The sequence below is a fragment of the Phaenicophaeus curvirostris genome, chromosome 2 (genome assembly GCF_032191515.1).
Source record: "Phaenicophaeus curvirostris isolate KB17595 chromosome 2, BPBGC_Pcur_1.0, whole genome shotgun sequence".
Lineage (NCBI taxonomy): Eukaryota > Metazoa > Chordata > Aves > Cuculiformes > Cuculidae > Phaenicophaeus > Phaenicophaeus curvirostris.
Genome location: NC_091393.1, coordinates 27,558,246 through 27,573,106, shown reverse-complemented (window position 1 = coordinate 27,573,106; position 14,861 = coordinate 27,558,246). Strand labels below are relative to the sequence as shown.

The following is a 14,861-nucleotide window of genomic DNA, read 5'->3' as shown; positions in this document are numbered from 1 at the left end:
TTCCCATCTCTGTCCCTTTTGCTCCTGTTCAGCCTTTCGTCTCACTTCTGCACGTCTCAGTCCTTAGCATTTGAGGTAGCTGGCCCTCAAGAAGCTTTCCTGAGCACTGGCAGAAGAGGACAGGCTGTCTCACCAGCGTAGCTCGCAGCCAGCAGCCTTCTGCTCCAGGTCCTGCAGCCCTTAACGGAGCTGGCAGGAGACAAGGTGCTCCCAGTTGTTGTCATCCACACAAAATACATGCAGGGGGTGTCAGTCAAACCCTAATTCACATCTCCAGAAGAGATGTCTCACTGGTAAGACCGCTCCTTGGATATTGTGTTCAGTTCTGGGCCCCTCACCACAAGAAGGATGTTGAAGCTCTGGAGCGAGTCCAGAGAAGAGCAACGAAGCTGGTGAGGGGGCTGGAGAACAAGAGGAGCAGCTGAGAGAGCTGGGGGTGTTTAGCCTGGAGAAGAGGAGGCTGAGGGGAGACCTCATTGCTCTCTACAACTACCTGAAAGGAGGTTGTGGAGAGGAGGGAGCTGGGCTCTTCTCCCAAGTGACAGGGGACAGGACGAGAGGGAATGGCCTCAAGCTCCGCCAGGGGAGGTTTAGGCTGAACATTAGGAAAAATTTTTCACAGAAAGGGTCATTGGGCACTGGCAGAGGCTGCCCAGGGAGATGGTTGAGTCCCCTTCCTTGGAGGTGTTTAAGGCACGGGTGGACAAGGTGCTGAGGGACATGGGTTAGTGATTGATGGGAATGGTTGGACTCGATGATCCGGTGGGTCTTTTCCAACCTGGTGATTCTATGATCTACTGAGTGTGTCCAGGTGACACCTGTCAGAGGCTTCTATCTCTACCAGGTCTACATCTATTTTCCTGAGGACAGCAGAACGCATCCCTAAATTTGGAGTAATACCTGGTGAAATGTCAAGTCTTGCTCCAGATCACGGACAATTAGAGATATTCACTGAACCACTGGGGCTTTTTTTCCCTCAGTATGGACAAAACAAAGGATGCGGACATAACAATGGCATACAAATAGATTCTGAGAAATGGGTTATTTTTCCTATGACGTTGGGGAAAAAAAATGAGCCTGACCAGACACCTACAATGGAAAACTTCAGTCAGATCAGTTAAACCTGGCAAAAGGCAGAAGTGACTGGATGCAGAGCCTGGTTGTTGAAAGAGTTAGACCCTTTGAGTGTAGGTAGCTCTGCCAGCTCTTTTCATTACGAGCTGGAAGAAGGATGGAATAGCATTTTAATCAGATGTACGGTCTATTAAACTAGAAGGCTTCTAACAGAGAACTAATCTAAAAGGACTTAAGAGTTTTACTTACCTTAGGAAAGTCAAGGAGAGAATAATAGGAAATTTATATTAGAAAAAGCAGACTGCACAATATAAACAAGAAAAATCATTTTGCTGAGCAGACCTGACAAATGACAGCAGACAGTAATTTGTACAGGTGCTTGCAGTATGACACCTCCTTGATTTCAGGCACTTAGCAGAAGCTCTCTGAGTATAAACCTTTCTGTCCTCATTCCAGACACAGCCCATAAAAAAGCAGAGATGACTGGATGGCTTTTTAGATTTCAGGTGGGATGATTTTTCCTCTTGAAGTACCTTTTTGTCTCTGCTGTCTCCACAAGTGCATAGAGAAACTGTGCTTCATTTTAAGTGCCTAAGTGAGCTGGGCTTGGTCCTAAATAGGTCACTTGAAATTCTGAGCAGTTGAAGAGCACTAATCAGAGGTATGTAGCTAGAGATACGCTTTACCTCTTTACACACAAAGAAGTCTCAGCCTTTTTTCTCCTTCACAGTATGTGCCCTGTGCAATCAACCACTAAATCCCCTGGTCTTCAGCTCATCCGTCCTGTTGTGTGCAGTCACAGGGCAGGAGAGAGGCTGATAAACTGGGCAACAGCCAGCTCAAGGGGCACTCAATGGTGCCCTGTAAATTAGTCCTAGGGCCAGCTGTAAATCACGCCACGTGCTGCAGTGCTTCCTTACTCGCCAAAGAATAAATGAGAGATTTTGGAACAGTTGTTGCATGACTATGCAAGAGCCAAGCCTCTTCCCCTGTTCAGGGATGATACAGGTCAAAGCTCCTTAGCACGTGGGAGAAGCCCACCCGCAAAGCCTCTTTGCTGACTAAGCAACTTTAATTAACAAAATATATAGTGCAAATTTGCCACAGGACTGGTGTGCCCAACTGAAGGGCAACTTTGGCAGTGTTCTCACAGCTCCAGCAGTTCAAGACTCATTAATCCTCTTTCTGGTGTGTATTTATGCCCCTGGGGAATTCCTTTCAAATGGAGTTTGCTCTCAGAGCCTTTTCTTTCAGCTTCACCCTGTTTACAGTTCTGCATAATTTCTATTTTTGCTTTTCTTACCTGATGCTTGTTTTATGCTTTTGTTATGAGGGATAGACACAATTAAGCTGTAACAGTTATTTTACCCATTTAAATCATAGAATCATAGAATCACCAGGTTGGAAGAGACCCACTGGATCATTGAGTCCAACCATTCCTATCGAACACTAACCAATGTTCCTCAGCACCTCATCCACCCGTCCCCTAAAACCCTCCATGGAAGGTGACTCAACCCCCTCCCTGGGCAGCCTCTGCCAGGGACCAATGACCCTTTCCATGAAAACTTTTTTCCTAATGTTCAGCCTAAACCTCCCCTGGTGGAGCTTGAGGCCATTCCCTCTTGTCCTGTCCCCTGTCACTTGGGAGAAGAGCCCAGCTCCCTCCTCTCCACAACCTCCTTTCAGGTAGTTGTAGAGAGCAATGAGGTCTCCCCTCAGTCTCCTCTTCTCCAGCCTAAACAAGACCAGCTCTCTCAGCTGCTCCTCACCAACAAAACCCAAATACCCTCTTGCCTCCAAGGTACCATGACTATTCACTCTATGCCAATGCCTATTTGGTTCTTGACTGACAAGATTTTAATGCTACTCTAACTCTCCCTCTCTAAAATGAGCAAGTAGTTCTTTCCTGAAAGTCTTCTTGAAACAGAGATCAGTTATTATTAAAATAATTTTGAAAAGCTTACTTTTCTTTTACTCATGACTTTAGCTCTTTTATGGCCTCCTGGGCAGCACTGCAATTTTTCCTAGTCCTTCAACAAGTGCAACAATTTATTGAACAGAATAAAATCTCCGCTACTTTTCTCAGCAGCTTTGGAAAGCAACACGGACCAGTAGTCGCCACTTTGCAGGTTACATCAAGGTTTTAGGCTTTTTCACTTATGTTTCCCTCCAGACTGAAAATTTAAATGGAAGTTCTTCATCACCAACATCCAGGTGTGAGCTGTAAATGGACCTGGTCTAGCAGGAGGTGTCTCTGCCCATGGTGGAGGGGATAGAATTAAATGACCTTTAAGGTCCCTTCCAACCCAAACCATTCTATGATTCTATGATTTTACCAGAAAAAGAAACCCAACCCCAAACTAAAAAAAACCTTTATGCAGGGAACAAGACATAAAAAGAGGCACTTTAATTGGAATTATTCTTTTCCAGTGAAGAATTCTGAAACTGAGCTGGACGGATTATTTTTTCCCAGCATGGCACAAAGGCAGTCAAGGTTGTGTGGCCAGCGGAGAGGAGGAGAGATTCCTCTCTGAGTCGCAGCAATCTCCAGACAAACAAAAGTAGCTTGTTTGCAAAACCTCTCTCCTGGATTCCCTTTACTTCACAGCTCAGTAAGAAGCTGGAGAAAACCCAGTCACCCTTGAATGTAAATAAAAGTGAGTGCTGGGGTAGGGAGGGTTCCTTTTAACTCTGCTGGAGTTGTGTATAGAGTGTTTAATTCTTTAAGGTGTGTAGCAGAATTTACTCACGGGAATAAGGGAATCACTAAAGCTGATACCCTTCAACACAGCAAAAATGAATGGTTCTTGGATTTAATATTAAACCAAGGAAAGGGCTACTTTGATCACTGAGTTTGATCTCTTACATGAACTTCAAACATCACCAAATAGCACAGGAGCTTAGGCATAAAAGGAAGGTTTCATCCATTAACAAAATGAAAGAGTAGTTTTCACTGTGATCTGTATTTCTCTAAATTTCAAAAAGATTCACATCTGGGTCTTGTTTTGGATCTACCTCTAGTTATAAGAGGTGTCTTGAGTGCGACTTGTTCCTTTCTCTAGTCTGTGGAGAGTGGTTTTTTTTTAATATGCAGGACAAGTGTTTCGTTTTCTCTAAACTTTTTGAAAAATCTCTGTGGCAATGAATCTATAAACATAGTGTTTATAAAGTTGGCCCTTGGGATGCTTTTTGGGTACTTCAGGTTGAGGCTCTGCTGTATTTTTTTTTACATCCTGTCCTTCCTTTCTTTGTAAATCTTAGCACTTCACACACCAAATATAAAAGTTGCATTTCTTTTTGATCTGTGTCTCCTCCTTTCCCACATCCCTTCTTCTCTCTTTGGAAAATGTTTTCTTCAGTTGACAAGACAAGTACAATTCCTTTAGCTTCAAGGGGAAGGAAACTGCATCTGTCTGCTGAGGCAAAAAAAATGTATTTAACAGAGCACAGCTGGAATCCAGATAACTAAAATCAGTCACCCAGACAGAGGTTCCACTTGATTAATGAACCTCCATTCTGATGGTCTCTCTTGTTTGCATCCCTGAAGATCAAGCAATTACATTCTTGTAGCAGTTCAGGGTTTTAGCTCATCTTCATTTGTTTTGAAACTATATTTCTGGATAAATGTGCACGAAACACAAGCTAGAAGTCCCTTTCAAACTTTTTTTCCCACTAATTTTCCTTTTATTTTGGGACCGATTTCACCTTATTTTCTAAAACCACTGAATATGTGACAAGACATAGGTTCAAGTGATGTCATAGATTCATAGAATCATGGAATGGTTTGGGTTGGAAGGGACCTTAAAGCTCATCCAGTTCCACCCCTGCCATGTGCAGGGACACCTCCCACCAGACCAGGCTGCTCCAAGCCCCATCCAACCTGGCCTTGAACACCTCCAGGGATGGGGCAGCCACAGCTTCCCTGGGCAACCTGGGCCAGTGCCTCACCACTCCCATGGTGAAGAATTTCTTCCTACTGTCTTATCTAAATCTTCCTGCTTCCAATTAAAAGCCATCCAACTTTGTCCTATCAGTACACTCCCTTGTAAAAAGTCCCTCCCCAGCTTTCTTGTGCCTCTTCAGGTACTGTCACCACAGTCCTAATCAAGAAAAAAAATTACTTCATGTTATGTTCAACTCCCTACAGATGAAATCACCGTATACTCTTTATCCTAATTTGTGCATATAGTCCTCTGGCACACCTTCTAGATGATGGGGTTTCTGCTAGTCACTACTCTTCAGGGCAGTTAGGTAAATTGTAGGTGTACGTGTGGATGGATCTCCTTTTGCAGAGATTATACAGCTATTAGCTTCACCTCTGTGTGCCTCCATTTATAAAGTCTTCTTGTAAAATCAAGCCTCACTACTGCAAGTTGAACTTTAATGGCATAAATCCCAGTCATCCCTTCTACCTGTGAGTCCTGCACATGTACAATATATAGAAATGTCTGTTGCATAGATAGCACCATGCTTTGCAAAGCAGAGCTGCATTATAAGTCTCAGTCATGCACCTCTCCGTTTAGCACCGATGCCCAACAAACTGTAAATGATGTGTTACGATGTCAGATGTCTCCAGCTAACCAGCAAAAACTGAGAGCTTCTCAAATTTTAGCACATGCCTTGCAGGAGGTTTGCAGGATCTGACCCTAAATCACTTTAATCTAACAGTTCAATTTGTTTTTTCACAGTATTTCATAACCTATTGCAGAGGCTGGCTTTCAAGGACGATGTGCTAGACCGTACTTTTCTTTCTCAAATTAGAGATTAAGCCTGACAGTAGAAATTCAGCCAGAGCCAAGACCCGTTACGTCTCAACAAGACAAGGTGCTGATGATCAGCTGGCAGCTTTGGGGCTGCAGCACTTCACAGCTGAAATCAGGAACTCGGGGGGAGCCAGGAGTTGGGTAACGGTGCTCCTCACAGCCCCACCAAAACGCTGTAGTTCAAGCTGTGTGGCATCCACAGTCCTGACAGAGATAAGTGATGGCTCAGTCAGTTTATCCTGTATTTATTACAGCAGTACTCCCAGCAGCGTTGCAAGAAAGCATTATTCATTTTTTATTATGGAAAGGGTACTAAACTGTGTTTATATTTTCTTTTGCATGATTTCTCACGTGAATGAGAATGATGGCAGAAGCAAGTGAGATAACTGTGATTAATTTTTTTCTCCACTGGAATGAAAAAGCTGCAGTATTTTGTGTTTGTGTAAAAGTCAGTGAAAGGCTTGCTAAAATAAAAAAAAAAACCCTAAAGCATGATTGCACTCATTCCAATTGTAGCAGAAAACCTATGACAGGCATCAACTATAAAGGCTTTAAACTTGATGTGAGGATAAGCATTATCCTTCACTAAACTACTAACTAGCATGTTCCTCTTGGTCTTTTTTTTTTTATTTTTGAGATATTTAAAGCGTATAACTCTTAAAGCACTGAAATGGCTCTAACTTGAGCTCTTTTGTCTGCTGGTCATGGGAAGACAAATAAAACGTCAAGATATTTGAGGGAAATAAAGTCATAGCTACTCCTTTTCATCTTCTGTCTCCTTTTGCCCCTGAAGCTGTATCAAATATTGGTACATATTGATAAATATTAATATCAGGGGTCCTGGCCAATGAGAAGCTCGACATGAGCCATCAAGGTGCGCTCGCAGCCCAGAAGGCCAACTATGTCCTGGGCTCCAAGGAGACTTTATAGTGACCTTCCAGTACCTGGAGGGGCTACAAGAAAGCTGGGGAGGGGCTGTTCACAAAGGCTTGGAGTGATAGGATGAGGGTCAATGGGTATAAACTGGAGACAGGCAGGTTTACACTAGGCGTAAGGAGGAATTTCATCACCATGAGAGTGGTGGGGCCCTGGCCCAGGTTGCCCAGGGAAGCTGTGGCTGCCCCATCCCTGGAGGGGTTCAAGGTTCAAGGGTTCAAGGTTGGATGGGCCTTGGGCAGCCTGATCCAGTGGGAGGTGTCCCTGCCCATGGCAGGTGTTGGAACTGGATGATCTTCAAGGTCCCTTCCAACCCAAACTATCCTATAACTCTATGATTGAGCCCTGATTCTTTTGGTGAGAAAAAGAAAAATTTTTTTTTACATTTTTCTGGAATGGCTGCATTTGATAATAGTAGCCTGTGCTTTTCAGACAAACATTTTCAATAATTAAACATCCTACTTAAATTAGAGGACTTTATTAAATAAAGAGTTGGGTCTTAAATAAATGCTTTTAATCAAAGATGCCACATTCCTCAGAAACTTGTTCCACATTACAGGCATTTATTTGAGTATTAGCTTTGAATTTAACTTGCACAATTAAAAGGTGTAGAAAAAAAGTCTTCCTTTGGAAATATAAATGTGACTGCACGCAATGAGAAGCACGTGATGATACTGAGGTTCAATGTCTGTGAAAGCTTAAATGTTGAAGCAATAGACAATTGTTTACTAAGCTTCCCACTACTGCTAAAGCTTGCTCAGAATAATACTATAGTTTTCCATCATTAAACTAGATTGATTATGTTTTTTCTCTTTCCTGTGATAGCATAACTACATTAAAGATGGATTTTGAAAAGGTGGAGAGTTCGGTGCATACAATTATTTATAAAATAGCAAGCACTGTCTGATCATTATTTTTATTTTTACAATAAAACCTGCTAAGACTGCATCTGCTATCAAACTGTTTTGTACAATATAAGTTAAAGCTTAATATTTTGGCAACATGGGAGACAAAATAACTGAGTCTATTTTCTTAAGTGTAACAGACATATGAGAGCTATACCCCTCATCAAGGCAAGGTCATTTTTATGGGTGTGACTTCTCTTGGGTTTCAACAACACATGATTACTGCTTTTTTAAGAAAAAATATTAAAAAGGGCAATTTATACAGCACAGTAGGTGATATTCACAAAAAAAGCGCATAGTTTATACGAGTCAGTCGCTTGGATGTGAGAGGTAGCTCACATCTCCTTCTCTCAGAATTCAGTTCCATGTTTGAAAATAAGATTTTTAAAGGGTGGAAGTTCAGAGTGAGGATGTGTACATTCAAAGGGAACCATTTAAACAGTAACTGGTTTTAAAATAAATCTTTTAAATAAGAGCTTTGCATCTTTAGAAAACTTGACTGCTGTTCCCAGGCTTAGAGTTTTACAAGCTACATCTGACTTTTGTATTAGCTCTCTATACAAAAAAGAATCTGGAAGAAAGGGTAAAACCATGAAATCACTGCTGGTAAGTCCTTTTTTTTGCAGACTAACACGCTCTTTCAGTATCAGGCAGTGAAGATAAACTTTGTCTCTGATACAGTTTTTATTACACGTTTAGATTACAGATTTATTTTCAATGACCTATAAAATTAACAGGCTCCTTACTGTTCACAGTTTATCAGGATGCCCCAGAGCTACTTCAGCAATGAAGAAAGCAAAGCTGTCTGGAGAACAAATGTTAACAATAAAGCAGCGGGCCAGTAATGGTAAATTTTTAATCACTACTTTTTTAAAATATTACTTCTTTGTAAACTAGAGTTAGCATTACTCTTCTGGCTTTTTTCCCTGCATGTATAAATCTTTGTGTACGTGGTGTATCCACTGTCAGTAGAAGTGGAACTGGGTTATATGCTGGGGAAATCTGAGCCAGCGGTGGAGCGGTCAGACTGGTCTAAGTTATGTCTATACATATCTAAAACACTAAAATATTTCAAAGTAAAATATACCATCTTCTGCTTCACATCATCATCTGGTTCACATCTTATTCATGAAAGTCGGATAGTTGGTCTTATTTTGTTGCAGGATTCAGAAGAGAAAAAGCTTTCATTTCCAAAGTGTCAAGTCCTCATGAGCTCTCTTGAATTAATTTAGAGCTGTGGCTCCACAACCTCTGGCAGATGTAGATGGCCTGGTGCCATTTCATCTCCAATAATCTGAAGTCCTTCCTAGGAACCTTGAGTCACAGGGAAGATGATGAAACCACCTTGGATGAAAGTCAGCATAGCACCCTGAGAGTTGAAATGAAATAGAAGCAAAATATAGGTGCTTCAATTCAAATAAGCAGCATCCAAAAAAAAACTTGTCTGAGAGGTGCCCAAATCCTGAGTTTTCTCGGAAAACTTTATGTAGTCACTTAGTCTGTGTCTGTGTCTTAACTGTTGGTGTTGTCTCTGAGAGACACAAAGCATTTCAAGCCAGTCCAGGAGGCATTTCAGCCCACAGTGCCAGCACAGCTGGAGAAAACGTTGGCTCTTTGTATAATAGTGAGTGGAAGATCTGGATGTAATTTACTCTGCAAGCTAGGAAGAACTGAAAGCTCTATTTGTCATGCCCAGGAAGAATGCCGTAAGGAATGGTATATGGATATTTTGGGTAGTTAGGGGGACACCCAGCATCGTTCTATCAGAACCAGGCACTGTGGGAAACGCTATGAAAGATTCATACTAGAGTAAAAACACGAGAGTGGGAACACCAGTTTCTCTAGGTTTAAGAATTCAGATTTTGATTTGAGAGAAAACAGGTTGGTCTCTTTCCAGGGCCATTTTATGCTTTGTTATGGTAATTAAAAGGATAAATAAATAAAACTTTACAGTTTATTCCTTGTTTAATCATTAAAAATGCAGGTGCCTTTAAAATTCTGTTCTCTAAGTGTTCATGCCATAAAACTTCAGAAATCATTTCCATTTTGAAAATTATTCCACCTTTCATTGTTTAATAACACCCTTCTGAACCATGAAATTATTAAAAGCAACTGCAGAATCACAATATATCTCAGCATATCAACGAAAGTTCACCACATTGGGAAAAAAACCTGAATAATTACAAATTATTTTGACAATACTGTAATACGAAAGGATTACCATGTTAAGATATGTTATTTTCCTTCAGAAGATCTATATTTGGACACAGTCTTTCAAATAAGTTACACATGACATTGGAACAGAATTTGTTGCTGCAGGTGCATGTCTTATAAAACAAAGTTAAATCAACACGTATAAAGAAAAAGGTGTGTCTTACTGATCCTCTAGGCATTTTCAACACTCATGCTGGAAAATTACTGCATTTTTTGAAAGAAAAGTAGTGGAAAATGCATTGGTTTAACTTCAAAAGAAGTTTGAAGAATGCTTCCTTTTCTTTTATTTTAATACTTGAAAGAAGTTTATTTTCAAATTTGGAAATGATTGATTTAGTGAACTCTGATTTTAAGCTTAATTATTTTAATACTCCTTTTATTTTTATATCACACAGGTATAGAAAATGATGAAGAAATTAAACAGTTAGATGAAGAAATCAAAGAACTAAATGAATCCAACTCCCAGATGGAAGCTGATATGATTAAACTCAGAACTCAGGTAACAGTTTTATGAAGCCCTAAATTCAGCTTGTTTTCCTGATGAAAAGAAATAAAGGAAATACATTTTTCCCTTTTATGCTTCTTTTATATTAAGATTTCTCTCTCTGATTTGCCTTTTATAAAATCAGAATACAATATCCATTCTGCAATTTTACCATCTAGTTGAAAGGATGCTTTTCACATGTTGGTGCAGCAGATTTAAAAAAACTTTTGAGTGGCACATTAAAAAAAGTAATAGGATTCTAGAAAACAGAGCTACAACACGCCTTGAAAGCTTATTTTGTCTACCAGTCTTCTTTCCTTTCCTACTCCTCAGCTCTTCTTAAGCCAACCCTGAAAGATGCTTATGTAACCTGTTCTTTACTGCCTATAGTAGAGATTCCAAGATCTTTGGGCAGTCTGGTCTAATACTTAACTTCTCCTTACTTGACTAGCCACTCATGCCTAGCAGAAAATCCCAGCTAAATCAAACTTCCCAAAGCCTCAGTTTTGAATCCATACGCTCTTCCCAAGATAAGCAATTTACATTTCCATTATGCAGAGTTACATCATAGCCATTACCAATCTATTAAGAGCATCAAAGCCAACAGTCCCTTTTATTTTCAGCAGTAAATTTATATTGAATGTTACAAAAAGTTTGCTGATAAACCTCTAGAAAATCATTGTGCAACCCAGGAGGGGATACAAGATGGGAAAATAGTGGAAGTTGGGTCAACACTAGAAGTAGCAACAGTCTTGTTTGACGTGGATTTGCATCCCATAGGATAATAAGTGTCAGTGAAATTTATTCATAGGAACTTCCCTTCCATGTAGGATCTTTTGTGTTCAATAAAGTGAAAAGTCATCCTGCAGCATTTTTCTTAGCTGGGACATCCATAAGACTTTCCAGAAACCCATAAAAGTGAGCAGGGGGACTGAAAATATGCAGATAACTGTGTGTCTCAGACAAGCAACAGGTTATCCTCTTTATAGAATAGATGCGAATGAGCATTCATTAGTTTTAGAGTAAAATATGGGGAGGGAAATTTCATCCTTTCTGCAAGAGAATGCAATAATTAAGTATGTGAGTTTTCTTAAGATGAGTACTAAATGAAATAGTGGGATAACCTGATCAGCCAACACTGTGTTTGCATTAGTCTGCATTGCAAATGAAAAAAAAAAAAAATCTATTTAAGTAGCAGTGCTCAGCTAGCTAGAAAATCTATAAAATGCCAGCTCCTACTAAAGTTAGCGTAGGCAGGAGCACCATGCCATACTGACCTGAGCCTTATTTGACTCTTCACTTTGGTCTGTAGCACAAAAAAAACCAGGTTTTAGGGTAACTATCACAGCACGGTGACTCTAACAAGCACCTATGAAAGATATTTTGCATTTTTATACAGCATTGCTCTCCAATACGAACAAGCTGAAAGCAAAACAAGAAGTGAGAATGTGCTTCCAGTTTCAAAGTATTTTCCCTGCTATTAATTCTGTAGAAATAGCTCAACATCAATTAACTGTGACGAAACCAAGCCCCTGCAATAGTGGCAGCTTGGATTAACTGCTACATAAACACCTGTAGTCAAAGCAAGAGATACCTGAAGATTATTTTATGTAGCCACATCACTTGTCAAAGTTACTTCTATCAACTACAGAGCTTATTTCCATAAGCTGAATGAAACTTTAGGCACATCTTGGAATATCTGAAAGCCTGATCATGCCAACAATTTCCTAATATTTACTCATCCATGGTCAAGTTAATATTCACTTAAGAACCTTTGCCCCTTCTGCCTGCTACAACTGCATAAACCTCCAGCCTTCCTGTCAGCATTTAAATGATGTCAGTCATTTTCTTCCCACAGTTCACTCTCCGCGCTAAAGTAGAAATTGGTAAAGCTTATTTTGAGAATTTGAAACTTTGTGTTCTTCAGCATTTTTTCCACTCCTCTGGCATCTTTTTTCGCCCTTTTGTCAACACATATTTTAAATGACACACACACACACACAAAAGCACACTGTACACTTTGTAACAGATGTTAATGTTTGTCATCCAATGTGGAAAGAAAGGACAGAAGAAAGCATAGACAGATGCGAGTGACCTCTGGATGTGCTCTTGACAAGTTAGACAAAAGCCAGTGCTCATCTGAAATCATAGAATCATACAATAGTTTAGGTTGGAAGGGACCTTAAAGATTATCCAGTTCCATTCCCCTGCCATGGGCAGGGACACCTCCCACTGGATCAGGTGCCCAAGCCCCATCCAACCTGGCCTTGAACCCCTCCAGGGATGGGGCAGCCACAGCTTCCCTGGGCAACCTGGGCCAGGGCCTCACCACTCTCATCATGAAAAAATTCCTCCTTATGTCTACTCTAAATCTGCCCATCTCCAGTTTATGCCCATCATCCCTTGTTCTATCACTCCAAGCCTTTGTAAGCAGTACCTCCCCAGCTTTCTTGTAGCCCATTCAGGTACTGGAAGGTCACTAGAAGGTCTCCTCGGAGCCTTCTCTTATCTAGACTGAACAACCCCAACTCTCTCAGCTGAGGTGCTCCAGCCCTCTGATCATCCTTGTAGCCTCCTCTGGACCCATTCCAGCAGCTCCATCTCTTTCTTACGTTGAGGATTCCAGAACTAGACACAATACTACAGAGGAGGCGTCAGAGGAGAGGAATAGAGGGGCAGAATCACCTCCCTCGACCTGAAGCTATCCTTATAGCTTCATTAGCACAGTGCTCTGCACGAGCTTGGGTAAGTCGTCACTCCGCAGTGCTCTTTAGCTCAAGCAGAGCACAACACAAGGTTAGAGCTAACATGGGTCTGGTCACCTGTGAACACAGGCAGGGCACACTCTCATTCGTCTTCACCTGGCGCCATGGCCCCACGACCTGCTTTCCTGGCTATGTGCAAATTATCTTCAATTCCTTCAGTCTTGCAAGTCATTGTATGTATCAGAAAACTTTCTGAACTCGTACATGCATCACAATCACAGGCAGTTGCTCAGCTTTCAAAATCAGGCGTGAGAATTTGCATAGAATCAAATTATACATAAAAAGAGCTAAACACTGGCAGCAAGGAGCTGTGCATTCTTAACTAATTGTATATGTATATATAGCAGAAAATATAAGAAATGCTGAATGTCTGTATAGTAGGCTCCAAGAAAGAGTGTTTAACCACATGGGTGAACTTGCAGAATTAAGGTCCTTCTTAATGCCTTTCAACTCAAGAAGAAAAGCTGTACAGTAGTGGAATCAAATCCCGGTTCATTCAGTATTATCAATATTAAAAAGACACGCTGTTAAAGTCATACAACGTGCAATAGGAATAAGAAACCCTGAACAATGATAAGAATTGCAGACTCGAGCAAAACCTTTTTAAGCATGAACGAATAAGCCTTTTTCTCCTTTCCCTGGTGTTTCTGTTATCTCTCCCTTCAGAAAGCGCATGCTTCATAACAGCTTGCCTTATATTACATTGTACACAAATTTGTCCATTTTAGATTACCACGATGGAGAGCAACCTGAAGACGATAGAAGAGGAGAACAAAGTAATTGAACAGCAAAATGAGTCTCTTCTTCATGAATTGGCCAATTTAAGCCAGTCTTTAATTCATAGTCTAGCTAATATCCAGCTGCCACATATGGTAAGTGATTGAGAGCACAAGTTAAGGAATTTGGCGATCTTCAGTTCACTTCATACAATTAGATGTCTTTTTTTTATGTTTACGTTTCATCAACCAGTCGGATATTTGTGGTAACAACACTGAAACCATAAAGATACATTTAACTGCTAACAAAGACATGGAGGGCCTGTTCCAGTGTATCCTGTAAAATTAAGTAAGAACTAAATAGGCATTTTAAATATTATAAGGAATGGTGGCAATATGCCTTGATAATATGTTATGCTTAAAATGAATATACGATTAAGAAAATAAAAGTTGTATATGAACTACTATTTAATATCTCGTAGGAACCAATCAATGAACAAAATTTTGATGCTTACGTGACCACTTTGACGGACATGTATACAAATCAAGATCGTTATCAGAGTCCAGAAAATAAAGCCCTACTGGAAAATATAAAGCAGGCTGTGAGAGGAATTCAGGTCTGAACAGCTGCTATAGTGGTGAAAGTCTTGCTTAAAAAAAGGATGCCTCTTGTTTTTTGCTGCTGTAATTTACCAGAAAGTGTTATATATTTATTTCTGTTTGAAACAGTGTTATGCTTACAAGACTTCATAATGATTTTATGTCTTGCTTTAAAGATAGTAACTGCAGAATAGTTTTTAGAATACATTCACATTTTGTACGTTTTCATATAAGCTGACATAGTGTGATATGCCATGTAATGTTTATAGCTGCTAATGTATGCACATTTTTGGGGTATATATATTTCTGAAGAGGTAAGCTGATCAAAATAAATAGAGTGTAAATTCTTTTTAATGCTTTAGTGATTAAATGTTTTAGTATTTTGAACTGAAATGGACAAAAAA

The 14,861-nt window shown here is 40.3% G+C and overlaps 1 protein-coding gene across 17 annotated transcripts in view; it reads left to right on the top strand.

Annotated features, from left to right (window-relative positions):
- MYT1L (myelin transcription factor 1 like) overlaps positions 1–14,861 on the top strand; it is a 333,318-nt gene that overhangs the window by 316,193 nt on the left and 2,264 nt on the right. For 11 of the 17 annotated variants that reach the window (XM_069851546.1, XM_069851547.1, XM_069851549.1 and 8 more), the window contains 4 exons: positions 8,434–8,525; positions 10,288–10,397; positions 13,870–14,013; positions 14,340–14,861. The exon at positions 14,340–14,861 is cut by the window's right edge and continues 2,264 nt beyond it. In XM_069851546.1, the coding sequence (XP_069707647.1) occupies positions 8,434–8,525; positions 10,288–10,397; positions 13,870–14,013; positions 14,340–14,480 (487 nt within the window). In that variant the 3' untranslated portion in view covers positions 14,481–14,861. The remainder of the gene's footprint in view (positions 1–8,433; positions 8,526–10,287; positions 10,398–13,869; positions 14,014–14,339) is intronic. The other 6 variants (XM_069851560.1, XM_069851556.1, XM_069851558.1 and 3 more) reach the window with 1 other exon arrangement.